The sequence below is a fragment of the Canis lupus genome, chromosome 16 (genome assembly GCF_003254725.2).
Source record: "Canis lupus dingo isolate Sandy chromosome 16, ASM325472v2, whole genome shotgun sequence".
Taxonomy (NCBI): domain Eukaryota; kingdom Metazoa; phylum Chordata; class Mammalia; order Carnivora; family Canidae; genus Canis; species Canis lupus.
In genome coordinates, this window is record NC_064258.1 from 26,833,792 (window position 1) to 26,846,627 (window position 12,836).

The 12,836-nt window shown below is 32.6% G+C and overlaps 1 protein-coding gene across 4 annotated transcripts in view; it reads right to left on the minus strand.

Moving 5' to 3' along the window:
* The window catches only part of ADAM2 (ADAM metallopeptidase domain 2), a 130,678-nt gene that overhangs the window by 72,963 nt on the left and 44,879 nt on the right, over positions 1-12,836 (minus strand). For 3 of the 4 annotated variants that reach the window (XM_049094838.1, XM_049094837.1, XM_025436485.3), the window contains exons 8-10: positions 6,575-6,646; positions 5,969-6,135; positions 4,926-5,007 (exon numbers count right to left, since the gene is read on the minus strand). In XM_049094838.1, coding sequence (XP_048950795.1) covers positions 4,926-5,007; positions 5,969-6,135; positions 6,575-6,646 — 321 coding nt within the window. The remainder of the gene's footprint in view (positions 1-4,925; positions 5,008-5,968; positions 6,136-6,574; positions 6,647-12,836) is intronic. The other variant, XM_049094839.1, reaches the window with a different exon arrangement.

Here is a 12,836-nt window from a genome sequence, read left to right on the forward strand (position 1 = left end):
CCTCAATGTAAACTAACTTCAGTAAGCACAGCGCCAACAGCGGCAGCCTAAACTGCTTACACCAAATCCCACCTTCCTACACTCTTGCCATTGCTGCCTTTCTAGAGCAATTGTCCCAGAGAATGAGATCAGTGGATCCCTACATCAAAAGATTAGCACAAACTGCATGTACCACTTCTACTGACCATAAAATTCTACAAAGCTCAGTGACAGTAGAAATAGTATCAGGTCTCTTTTAACAAGCAAACCAGAGAACACTAGTTAAAATTCACCACACTCTAAACAAAGTCCAATGCTCCCCACTGCAGGCAAGAAGAAACTCTCCAGAGGGCTGACTTGAGGGAGCCAGCAGCAAAAAAACAGCAGCAAAGTGCACATAAAACACACCAGAGACATATCCTGAAGTGCCAGGACCTGGACAGTATATGACCTCTTCTTAATAAAGCTATTACTCCCAGGAGCAAGAGATATAACAGGCCTTCTGAAGACAAGACACCTAGCCAAAATGCCACGACAGAGGAATTCATCCCAAAAGAAAGAACAAGAAAAGATTACAGTCAATCAAAACAGATATAAGTAAGATGCCTTATCCATAATTTAAAACAATAATCATAAGGATACTAGCTGGGTTTGAGAAAAGCATAGAAGACACCAGAGAGTCCCTTACCATACATAGGAAAGACCTAAAACTAGTCAGGTTGAAATAAAAAATGCTATAACTGAGATGTGAAAAAGACTGGATATAATGACCTCAGGATGGAAGAAGCAGAGGAATAAAAGATAAAACTATGGAAAAAGTGAACTGAAAAAAAGAAGGAAAGAAAACTATTGGATCACAAATGTAGACTCAGAGAACTCAGCGAATCCATAAAGCATAATAACATTCATATCATAGGAGTCTGAAAAAAAGAAAGGAAGGGAAAAAGTTTTAGCAAATTGTAGCTGAAAACTTTCCTAATCTGGAGAAGGAAACAGACATTGCAATACAAGATGCACAGAAAATTCCCACCAAAGTCAACAAAAGCTGGCTAACACCAAGACATATTGTAGTCAAATTAACAAAACACAGACAAAGAAAGAATCTTGAAAGCAGAAAGGGGGGAAGAAGTCCTTAACTTAAAATAATCACTCTGAAAATGACCACTAAACAAGAAGCTGCAAGAAATATTAAGGGGGACTCTGAGTAGGGAGAAAAAAGACCAAAGGAATAAAGCAACAAAGACTAGAAAGGAACACAGAACAATTGTAAATATATATGCACCTCACTTGGAAGCATCCAGATATATAAATCAATTAATAATAAACAAAGAAAATCATTGGTAATAATACAATAATAGTAGGGGACTTCAACGTACCACTCACAGCATCCAGGCAGAAATTCCTCAAGAAAACAATGAACCAGATGTACTTAACAGATATATATATATATAATATATATATATTATATATATATATATATATATATAACATTTCATCCTCAAACAGCAGAATACACACTCTTCTCAAGTTTCCATGGAACAGTTTACAGAATAGATCATATACTGGATCACAAATCAGGCCTCAACAAGTACAAAAAGACTGAGATCACACTATGCATATTTTTAGACCATGACGTTATGAAACTTGAAGTACTTGAAGTCAACCACAAGAAAAAAATTGGAAAGACCATAAATATATGGAGGTTAAAGAACATAAGAATGAATGTGTTAACCAGGAAAGTACAGAAAATAAAAGTATATATGGAAATAAATGAAAATGAAAACACAACAGTCTAATACCTTTGGGATGCAGAAAAGGCAGGCCTAAGACAGAAGTATATAGCAATACAGGCCTATCTCAACAAGCAAGAAAAGTCTCAAATACACAATCTAAACTTACACCTAAAGGAGCTAGAAAAGGAAGAGCAAATAAAGCCTAAATCCAGCAGAACGGAAATAATTAAGATTAGAGCAGAAATAAATGATGTAGAAACAAACAACAACAAAAAAGTAGAATAGATAAATTAAACTAAGAGCTGGTTCATTGTCAGAATTAATGAATTGATAAACCCCTAGTCAGACTTATCAAAAAGAAAAGAGAAAAGACTCAAGTAAATAAAATAATGAAAGAGGAGAAATCACAACCAATATCACAGAAATACAAGCAATTATAAGAGAATATGATAAAAAAAGTATATGCCAACAAACTGGGCAATCTGGAAGAAATGGATAAATTCCTAGAAACATATAAACTACCAAATCTGAAACAGGAAGGAATAGAAAATATGAACAGCCCCATTACCAGCAAAGAAATTAAATCAGTAATAAAAAGTGTCCCAACCAAAAATAGTCCAGGGCCAATGGCTTCACAGGTGAATTCTACCAAACACTTAAAGAAGAGATAACTCCTATTCTTCTCAAATTATTACAAAATATCAAAAAGGAAGGAAAAATTCCAGTTTCATTCTATGAATTTAATATTTCATATTTAATATTCTACAGTACATTAAAAGAATCATTCACCCTGATCAAGTGGGATTTAATCCCAGGCTGCAAGAGTGGTTCAATATTTGCTAATCAACTTGATACACCACATTAATAAAAGAAAAGAGAACCATACCATCCTCTAATTAGATGCTGGAAAAGCATTTGACAAAGTATAGCATCATTTATTGATAAAAAACCCTCAACAAAGTAGAGATAGAGGGAACATACCTCAACAATGTAAAGGACACATATGAAAGACCCATAGCGAATATCATCCTCAAGGGGGAAAACTGAGAGCTTTTCTTCTATGTTCAGGAACAAGAGAGAAATGTCCACTCTCACCACTGTTAATTAGTTTTGTGCTAGAAGTCTGAGCCTCAGTGATCAGACAACAAAAAGAAATAAAAGATATCCCAATTGGCAAGGAAGAAATCAAATTTTCACTATTTGTAGATGACATGATACTTTATGACATGATACTTAGGCAGCCTGGGTGGCAGAGCGGTTTGGCACCGCCTTTGGCCCAGGGCGTGATCCTGGAGACCAGGGATCAAGTCCCACATCGGGGTCCCTGCATGGAGCCTGCTTCTCTCTCTGCCTGTGTCTCTGCCTCTCTCTCTCTCATGAATAAATAAAATCTAAAAAAAAAAAAAAAAAAAAACCTCCACCAAACATTTCAAGAATAATACATGAATTCTGTAGAGTCATAGGATACAATATTAACATGCAGAAATCTGTTGCATTTCTATACACCAATAATGAAATAATAGAAAAATAAATCAAGGAATTGATCCCATTTATCTCTGCACCAAAGATAATAATACCCCTAGGTATAAACCTAACCAAAGATGGAAATGATCTAAATTATGAAAATTATAGAACACTTATGAAAGAAATTGAAGAGGACACAAAGAAATGGAAAAACATTCCGTGCTCATGGATGGAAGAACACCTATTGTTAAAATATCTATACGACCCAAAGCAATCTACACATTCAATGCAATCCCTATCAAAGTACCACCATTTTTCACAGAGCTAGAACAAACGATCTTAGTATTTTTATGGAACCACAAAAGACCCTGAATAGTCAGAGCAATCTTGAAAAAAGAAAAGCAAAGTTGGTGGTATCACAATTCTGGACTTCAAGTTATATTACAAAGCTGTGGTCATCAAGACAGTATGGTACTGGCACAAAAACAGATACAGAGATCAATGGAACAGAATAGAAACCCCAGAAATGGACCTATAAGTATATGGTCAACTAATCTTTGGTAAAGCAGGAAAAAACATCCAATGGAAAAAAGACAACCTCTTCAACAAATGGTGTTGGGAAAAACTGTACAGCAACGTGAAAAAGAACAAAACTGGACCACTTTCTTTCACCATAGACAAAAATAAATTCAAAATAAATGAAAGGCCTAAATGTGAGACCTGAAACCATCAAACTCCTAGAAGAAAACACAGGCCACACATATAATAAGAAGCCAGAGGCAAGAGAAACAAAAGCAAAAATGAACTACTGGGACTTCACCAAGATAAAAGTTCTACTCAGTGAAGGAAACAATCAACAAAACTAAGAAGCAACTTTTGGAATGGGTGAAGATGTTTGCCAATGACATATCTGGTAAGTTTAATACCCAAAATTTATAAAGAACTTATCAAACTCAATAATCAAAAAACAAATAATCCAGTTAAGAAATGAGCAGAAGAGGGATCCCTGGGTGGCGCAGCGGTTTGGCGCCTGCCTTTGGCCCGGGGCGCGATCCTGGAGACCCGGGATCGAATCCCACGTCGGGCTCCCTGCATGGAGCCTGCTTCTCCCTCTGCCTATGTCTCTGCCTCTCTGTCTCTCTCTCTGTGTGACTATCATGAATAAATAAATAAAATCTTTAAAAAAAAAAAAAAAAAAAGAAATGAGCAGAAGATATGAACAGCCATTTTTCCAAAGAAGACATATAAATGGCCAATAAACATATGAAAAGATGCTCAACATCACTGATCATCAGAGAAATACAAATCAAAACCACAATGAGATATCACCTCATACCTGTAAGAATGGCTAAAGTTAACAACACAGGAAAGAACACATGTGGCCAAGGATGAGGAAAAAGGGGAACCCTTGCACTGTCGGTGGGAATGCAAAGTGGTGCAGCCACTCCAGAAAACAGTATGGAAGCTCCTCAAAAAGTTAAAAATAGTGATCCAGCAATTGGATAGTAGATATTCACCCAAAGGATATAAATTTTTATTTATTAAGGATATAAATTTATATCCTATAAATAGGATATAAATTTTTATTTATTAAGTTCAGTAAGAACTTTTTAAAGTTCAAACATTTCCAATGATCTTAGAATTATTTTGTAAATTTTAATATACATAAAATAATAAATATTAACTGTATATTAATCTAAATAGCATTCTACTTATACATTTCAGCCAAACAATTAAGCCATACTATACCAGAGCAACACCTCCTCCATAATGGCTATCACACATCTTCCCTTGAAAGGTTGCACCAACATAATTTGATTTTTCTCTGTAACTTAAGTTTAAAAACAGGATTATAATTATATGATTTTGTAAAATTAAGCAAATTACTATTGAATTTTCCTAATAAAACTTTTTGGTTTGCATATTTATATAATAAATTTATAAATATTTCCACCTAACATTAGAGCTTGAAATGACTAAACGTGTCTGCTTGTTTTGAAAACAGTGAAGCACATTTAAAAACAATAAAAAGTTTATTTTCATATTGAAGTTTTAGAAAATAACAAATCTTTATGTAATAAAATTTTTTAAAATTTTTGTTACATAAAAATTTTTTTAAATTTTTGTTACATAAAATTTTTTTAATTTTTAAATTATTTTTTAATCTTAAAAATTAAAAAAAATTTAATTTAAAAAATATTTTTCAAAGTTAAAATTTTTTAAAATTTTTTTAAATTATTTTTTATCTTAAAAGTTTTAAAAAATTAATTTAAAAATATTTTTCAAAATTAAAAATTTAAAAAAATTAAATCAATCCTAGAATATCAAAATAGAAGAGGAGGCTTATATTTTTTAAAGTGCAGCACAATGTAAATATGGTATGTTAGAGATATTAAAATATACAGTAGTATTGACATATCCTTGGAGGTTTTTTGTTATCTTATGAAAATAAAACATTAAAAGAAACCCTAACTACTACATCCATCATGTGTGTTTCTTTAGATACATATTATTAATATTTCAAACACAGTTAGGGACATTTAATGATATATTACACATTCTAAGGTAAGAAAGCATAAGAACAATATTGAAAGAGTGAGTTTTAAGTACAAATAAAATGATTGACATCAATAATTCTCTGTAAAATCTATGTTTTAAAAAATAATATTCCCATGATGTTGTATGTAGGGCAAAAATGGCATATTTTCCCTGAAGGCCTGTCGTTGTCAGAAATTGGGTCAAATATAGGTGTTTCCTTTGTATAAGATTTAGTAAAACCAAGATATGCTTACACAAGTAAAAATGCTACATCGTGAGGACGCAAAACAAGATAAGATCTTTTCCATTTTAAAAATCTGTGTAATAATTCATTAGCATCTCCAGTTACTGAGATTTTATTTTCATCTATCCAAAGTTCCAATGAAGAGAGAATTATTGTAACATTAAATGATGTAAAAATCTAAATAGAAGACATAAAGAAAATATGTTTAAAGGTCATGGTTTAAATAGATCCAGGGATTTATCTATAAAAATAAACACTACATTGATAACAATATTAAACAACAAAACTGCTAAGTCTGGTTCAGATCTTATAGAGTATATTAGTAAGTAATAAATACTACTTGTAAAACAAGTAATAATTAACATTTTGAAATACTTGTACTTCAGCAAGCCCCATGTGACATGCTTTATCAATTTTATAATTACCATAACTTAATTAGGTATATATAATAACTATTTTTCTTTTTATTATCCCTACTCAGAAAACTGAAACTTAAAATGGTTATATAATTTGGCCTATTCCATACTCATGTGTATTCAGGCAGTGCCATAAAAAAACGTATGGAAATTATTTAGGTAACACAGCAAATGCAAAAAACTAAAAAGGAAATACTTACAGCGTTGGTCAGTCCAATCAACTGGAAAATTTTTTGAGTGACAACAATCATATCAGAACCCATATAATTATACTGAAAAATATAAGAAATTGTTTAAATTACCAATTTATTAGTTTTTAAACATTATTATAGAATTATATATATTTAGTGTAAAATAGAAAAAATATTTTTACAATACAAAAGACACTAAAAACTCTTCCAAAAATAAAAGAGGAGGGAAAATTTCTAAACTCATTTTATGAGGCCACCATCACCCTAACACCAAAATCAAACACTGCAAGAAAGGAGAAATACAGATCAATATTCCTAATGAACATAGATGCAAAAAATCCTCAACAAAATATAGAAAGACTAAACTCAGCAGCATATTAAAAGGATAATACACTGTGATCAGTAGGGATTTTTTTCAGGAATATAAGAATGGTTCAACATCTGCAAATCAGTCAAAATGAAACACTACATCAACAAAATGAAGGATACAAATCATGAGATCAGATGATGAAGAACCATCAGAAGATACAGAAAAAAGCATTTTAACAAACTTGGACATTCTTTCATAATGAAAACTCTCAGCAAAGAGGATATCTAAGAAGGTACATCAACATAATAAAAGCCATATATAACAAGCCTATAACTAGTAGTATACTCAACCAGGAAAACCTGAAAGCTTTTAGTCTAAGATCAGGAACAAGACAAGGATGCTCACTCTCACCATTTTTATTTAACATAGTATTCAAAATCCTACCCAGAGGAACTAGGTAAGGAATAAAGAAGTCATATAAATTGGAAAGGAAGATGTAAATTGTCACTATTTGCAGATCATGTAATATTATATATAGAAAACCCTAAAGTTACACACACACACATATTTAGAACTAATTTTCAAAGTTAGCAAAGTTGCAGGGCAAAAAAATCAATATGCAAAAATCTGTTGCATTTCTGTATACTAGTAACAAACAGAAAAATTAAGAAAACAATTCCATTTGTATTTACAACAAAAAGAATAAAATACCTAGAAATAAGCATAAATAAGGAGGTAAAAGATATATACAGTGAAAACCAAAAGACAATGATAAAAGAAATTTAAAAAATGTATAAATAGAAATGTATACTACGTTCATGGATCAGAAGAATTAGCATCGTTAAAATGTGTATATTACCCAAATGAATATACAAATTCAAGGTAATGCCTCTCAAATTTCCAATGACATTCTTCACAGAAATAGAACAAAAAGTCTTGAAATTTGTGTAGAACCACAAAAGACCCTAAATAGCCAAAATAAATTTGAAAAAAGAAAAGAGCTAGAGACATCATACTCCCTGATTTCAAAATATATTACAAAACTATAGTAATCAAAACAGTATGATATTGCTATAAAAACAAACACATAGACCAATGAAATAGAACAGGAAGCTCAGATATAAATCCATGCCTTGTGGTCAATTAATTTATAACAAAAGAGTGAATAATACACAATGGAGACATTTTTTATTTGCCTAGTTATCAACTTATAAGAATTCTATGAATACTGAAAATATTCATGTTTTATTCTCTGAAATAAAATATCAAAATATTGACTTTGATAATTAAATTCATTTGCTTTTTAATCACAAAAATCTTTAATTTTCATGTATTCAAATATGACCTCACATTCCCACACAATTTTCACCTTTGCAATTTTAATTAGGAAGGTATCAATTCCTCCTATACTTTTTAAAAATGAGAAAAGATATAAGTTGTCAATTCAGAAAAAAGCTAATACCAGTGACCACTAAATATTAAATGATGTTTAAATTAATTATCAATTAAGGAGAGAGAAATTAAAATCACATTTAGATTACATTTTATGTGCAATGACTAGCAAAACTTAAAGAGAAATATAAAATGGATGGTTAGCAGGTATGAAAGGAACATTAGATTTTCATTTTTAACTTGGATATATTAAAAAAAGTTACAATCTTTTTATGAAGCAATGAATGATATCTATTAAAATTGAAAAGCATAAATCTTTTGAGCCATCATCCCTACTCCTGGTCACCATTCTCACAGGGTTAAATATCCAAGATGGAAGTACACATGAATAAAGGATAATTCATAAGCACTATATACAGTGGAAAGCAAAACAAAACTGGAAATAAAATGAATACTCAGCAAAAAAAGGAATCTATTTCACCACATGCATACCTGAAAGTCCTCAAAAAGAATTAACTACTCAGTTGACTTGAAGAAACACACACACACACACACAAACACACAAATTAAAAATTAAATAATCCAAGAAAACATCCTACACTGCCAGACTTGATCAAGAGAAGAATTAAATGTTTACAGAAGACATACTACATTTTCAAAGATAAAAATAACTTGAAAGTAAAAGTACTGAAAGAGCATACCATGCAAACAACATTGAGAACCGACATGTCCATGAGGAAGACATGTCCATAAAATTATAAATACATATGCATCTAAAAAAAAGATCCTGGGAAAGGGGAAAGAGTTAAGATGGCAGAGGAGTAGGGGACCCTAATTTCATCTGGAACCTGGAATGCAGCTAGATAATTATCAAATCATTCTATACACCTGAAAAATTAATGGAAGATCTGGGAAAAGAATTGCTGCAGTTCTACAAAGAGAAAAGTGATCACTTTTTGCAAGGTAGAAAGTGCAGAGGAGATGTGACTCTGGGGCAATATATCAGAAGATAAGCCTTGGAGGAGAGGGAGTTCCTAAGCAGGTTACCAGAAAGTATTAGAAACATCAGAGTGTAAAATTAGAACTTTAAGAAGTCTGTTACAATTGGGAACATCCCTAGCCTAAAGGTGCTCAGGTGGTGAATTAGGCAGAATCCCAGGTGGACAGTGTGGTCTCTGGATTGTCCAGGTCACAAAAAGAATGGGGGTGCCTAAGTGCAACAGATTTCCCAAGCATCAGAGTAGTGAAGTCAGCTGAAAGTAGCAAGTTTAAGCATCAGCCTTCCACTCAGTGTTGACATAAACTGAGAACCACTGCAAGGTCAGGCAACCATTCTCTGGGCAGGAGCCCAGGAAAAGGCAGAAGCTCAAGGACAACTCCTTCTTTACCCAGTAGGAATGGCTCAGGTCCACACTGTAGGAGTCCAAAAGTTTGGAGACTGGAAACTGGGTGATGTGCCTGAGATAAAAAAAAGGCTTAGTCGCAAGCTGGGTGAACATAGAGTTAGGATGAAAATCAGGAAACAGGATGAAAATCAGTGATTGACTACTTTTCTTTGAGAGATCAGTGAAGAGTTGGGGGCATGAACTTTTAGCTGTGGGGCTAGAGATCAGAGTTCCATCATTTTTATGACCCTTATTGGTGCTGAAAGTTTTCAAGGAGCAAAACAGCACCACATAGTGCAATCTGGAGCCACTTACAGATTGGCAAGGTGGGCACAATTCCATCGGCAAGAATACCTGAGAATCAGTGCAACAGGCCCTTCCCATAGAAGACCAGCAGGAGCAACTAGCTAACACCAAGTCAATCGATCATATAGAACTGCAAAATTTCAGCTCTTGGAGAAAACAGTACAGCATTTGTGGTGTTTTTATTATTCTTTAGTCTTTCATTTTTTTCCAGATATTTTCTTATTTTATCAATTCTTTTTTTAAAATTCCTTTTTAATTTATTAATATATATATTTATTTTTGGTTTTCTTTCATTGTAATATTGTAATAATACAATATTATTATTGTATTATATATAATGTATATAATATGTATGTATATAAATATATAAAAATCTATTTAAAAATATATTTTTTCTTTCTTTCTTATTTTGTGATCTAGTTTCCTCTAACAAACAGACCACAATACACCTAGGATCTAGGTTATTGTTTTGTCCTGTCTTACTTCTTGTTTGACTTTTTCTCATTTTGTTTTGTTTCTCTTTTCTTCCACTTTGGTTTTTTTTTTTTTTTTTTTTTTTTTTTTTTTGCATCTTTCTGGTGTTGTTGTTGCTATTTTTGTCTATTCTCTCTCTTTCATCTATTCTTTTCTGGACACAATGAGGAGAAAGAGAAACTCACCCCAAAGGAAAGGACAGGAGGCAGTACACACTACCAGGGGTTTAACCAATATGGATGCAAGTGACATCAGAACAAGAATTAAAAACATGGCTATAAAGATACTAGCTGGGGTTGAAAAAAGTATCGAAGACAGTAGAGAATCCCTTACTGCAGAAATAAAAGAACTAAATTCTAATCAGTCCAAATTGAAAATGTTATTAATGAGATACAATAAAAAATAAAAAATGGAGATTCTAACTGCTGGGATAAAGGAGGCAGAAGGGAGGACACAATGATGGAAAGTAAGAAAGCTGAGAAAAAAAAGAAGAGAAAAAACACTACTGGATCATGAAGGAAGACTTCGAGTAATCAGTGATACCATAACACAAAATAATATTTGAATAATAAGAATCCCAGAAGAGGAAGAGAGAGACAGAGGGATAAAAGGTTTATTTGAACAAATTAGAGCTGAGAAATAAATAGACACTCAAGTCCAGGAAGCACAGAGAAACTCCCTCAAAGTTCATAAAAATAGGTCAACACCTCGACATATAAAACTGAATCTTGCAAATTTCAGAGATAAAGAGAAAATTCTGAAATAAGTTTGGGACAAGAAGTCCTTAACATACAAGGATAAAAATATAAGGCTAACGGTAGACCTGTCCAAAGAGACCTGGCAGGCCAGAAAGGATAGATGGCATGACATATTCAATGTGCTAAGTATGAAAAATAAGCAGCCAAGAATACTTTATCCAGTAAGGCTGTCATTCAGATTAGAAGAAATAAAGAGTTTCAAGGACAAACAAAATTAAAGGAAATCATGAACATTAAGCCAGCCCTGCAAGAAATATTAAAAGGAATCCTTTAAGTGGCGAGAAAGCACAAAGGTAACAAAAACCAGAAAGGAACAGAGACAATCTACAGAAATAATGATTTTACAGGTAATACAATGGCACTAAATTCATATTGTTCAATAATTACCTGAATGTAAATAGCCTAAATGCTCCAATCAAATGACATAGGGTATTAGAATGGTAAAAAGCAAGACCCACTGATAATGCTGTCTACAAGAGACTTATTTTAGATCCAAAGACACCTCCAGATTGAAAATGGAGGAGTGGAGAACCATTTATCATGGTGATGGGCATCAAAACAAATCTGAGGTAGCAACCCTTTTATCAGAAAAATTAGATTTTAAACCAAAGATTGTAATAAGAGATGAAAAGGGATACTTATATTATACTTACAATGTCTATCCAACAAGGAGATCTAACAATTGTAAATATTTATGCCTCTAGCATAATTGGGAGCAGCCAATTATATAAAGCAATTAATAACAGAAACTTAAAGAAGCTCATTGATAATAATACAAAAATAGTAGGGAATTTAACAACCAACTCAAAGTAATAGATAGGTCATCTAAGCAAAAGAGCAAGAAGGAGACCAGGGCTTTGAATGATATACTGGACTATGTCAACTTCACAGATATATTCAGAGCATTTCATCCTAAAGCATCAGAATACATATTCTTCTTGAGTGTACACAACATTCTCCAGAGTAGATCACATACTTGAGTCACAAATCAGGGTTCAGTCGGTACCAAAGATTGAGATTATTCCATGAATATTTTCAGATCACAGTGCTTTAAAACTTAAACTCAATCAGAAGAGAAAATTTGGAAGGAAAACAAATATATGGGAGTTAAAGAGCATCCTATTAAAGAATGAAAGGGTCAACCAGGTAATTAAAGAAGAATTTTTAAAATACATGGAAACAAATTAAATTGAAATCACAAAAGTTCAGAACATTTAGGATGCAGCAAAAGCAGTCCTAAGAGTAAAGTATGTAGCAATAGAAGCCACTCTCAAGAAACAAAAAATGGGGACCCCTGGGTGGCTCAGCAGTTGAGTGTCTGCCTTTGGCGCAGGGCGTGATCCTGGAGTCCCAGGATCGAGTCCCACATCAGGCTCGCTGTGTGGAGCCTGCATCTCCCTCTGTCTCTGCCTCTCTCTCTGTGTTCCTCATTAATAAATAAAAATAAATAAAATCTTAAAAAAAAGACTTAAAAAAAAAGAAAAGAAACAAAAAATGTCTCAGATATACAACTTAACCTTACACCTAAAGGAACTGGAAAAAAACAGTAAGTAAATCCTAAATCCTGCAAGAGAAGATAAATAATACAAATTAGAGCAGAAATCAATGATATAGAAATCAAAGGAACAGTAGAACAGATAATGAAA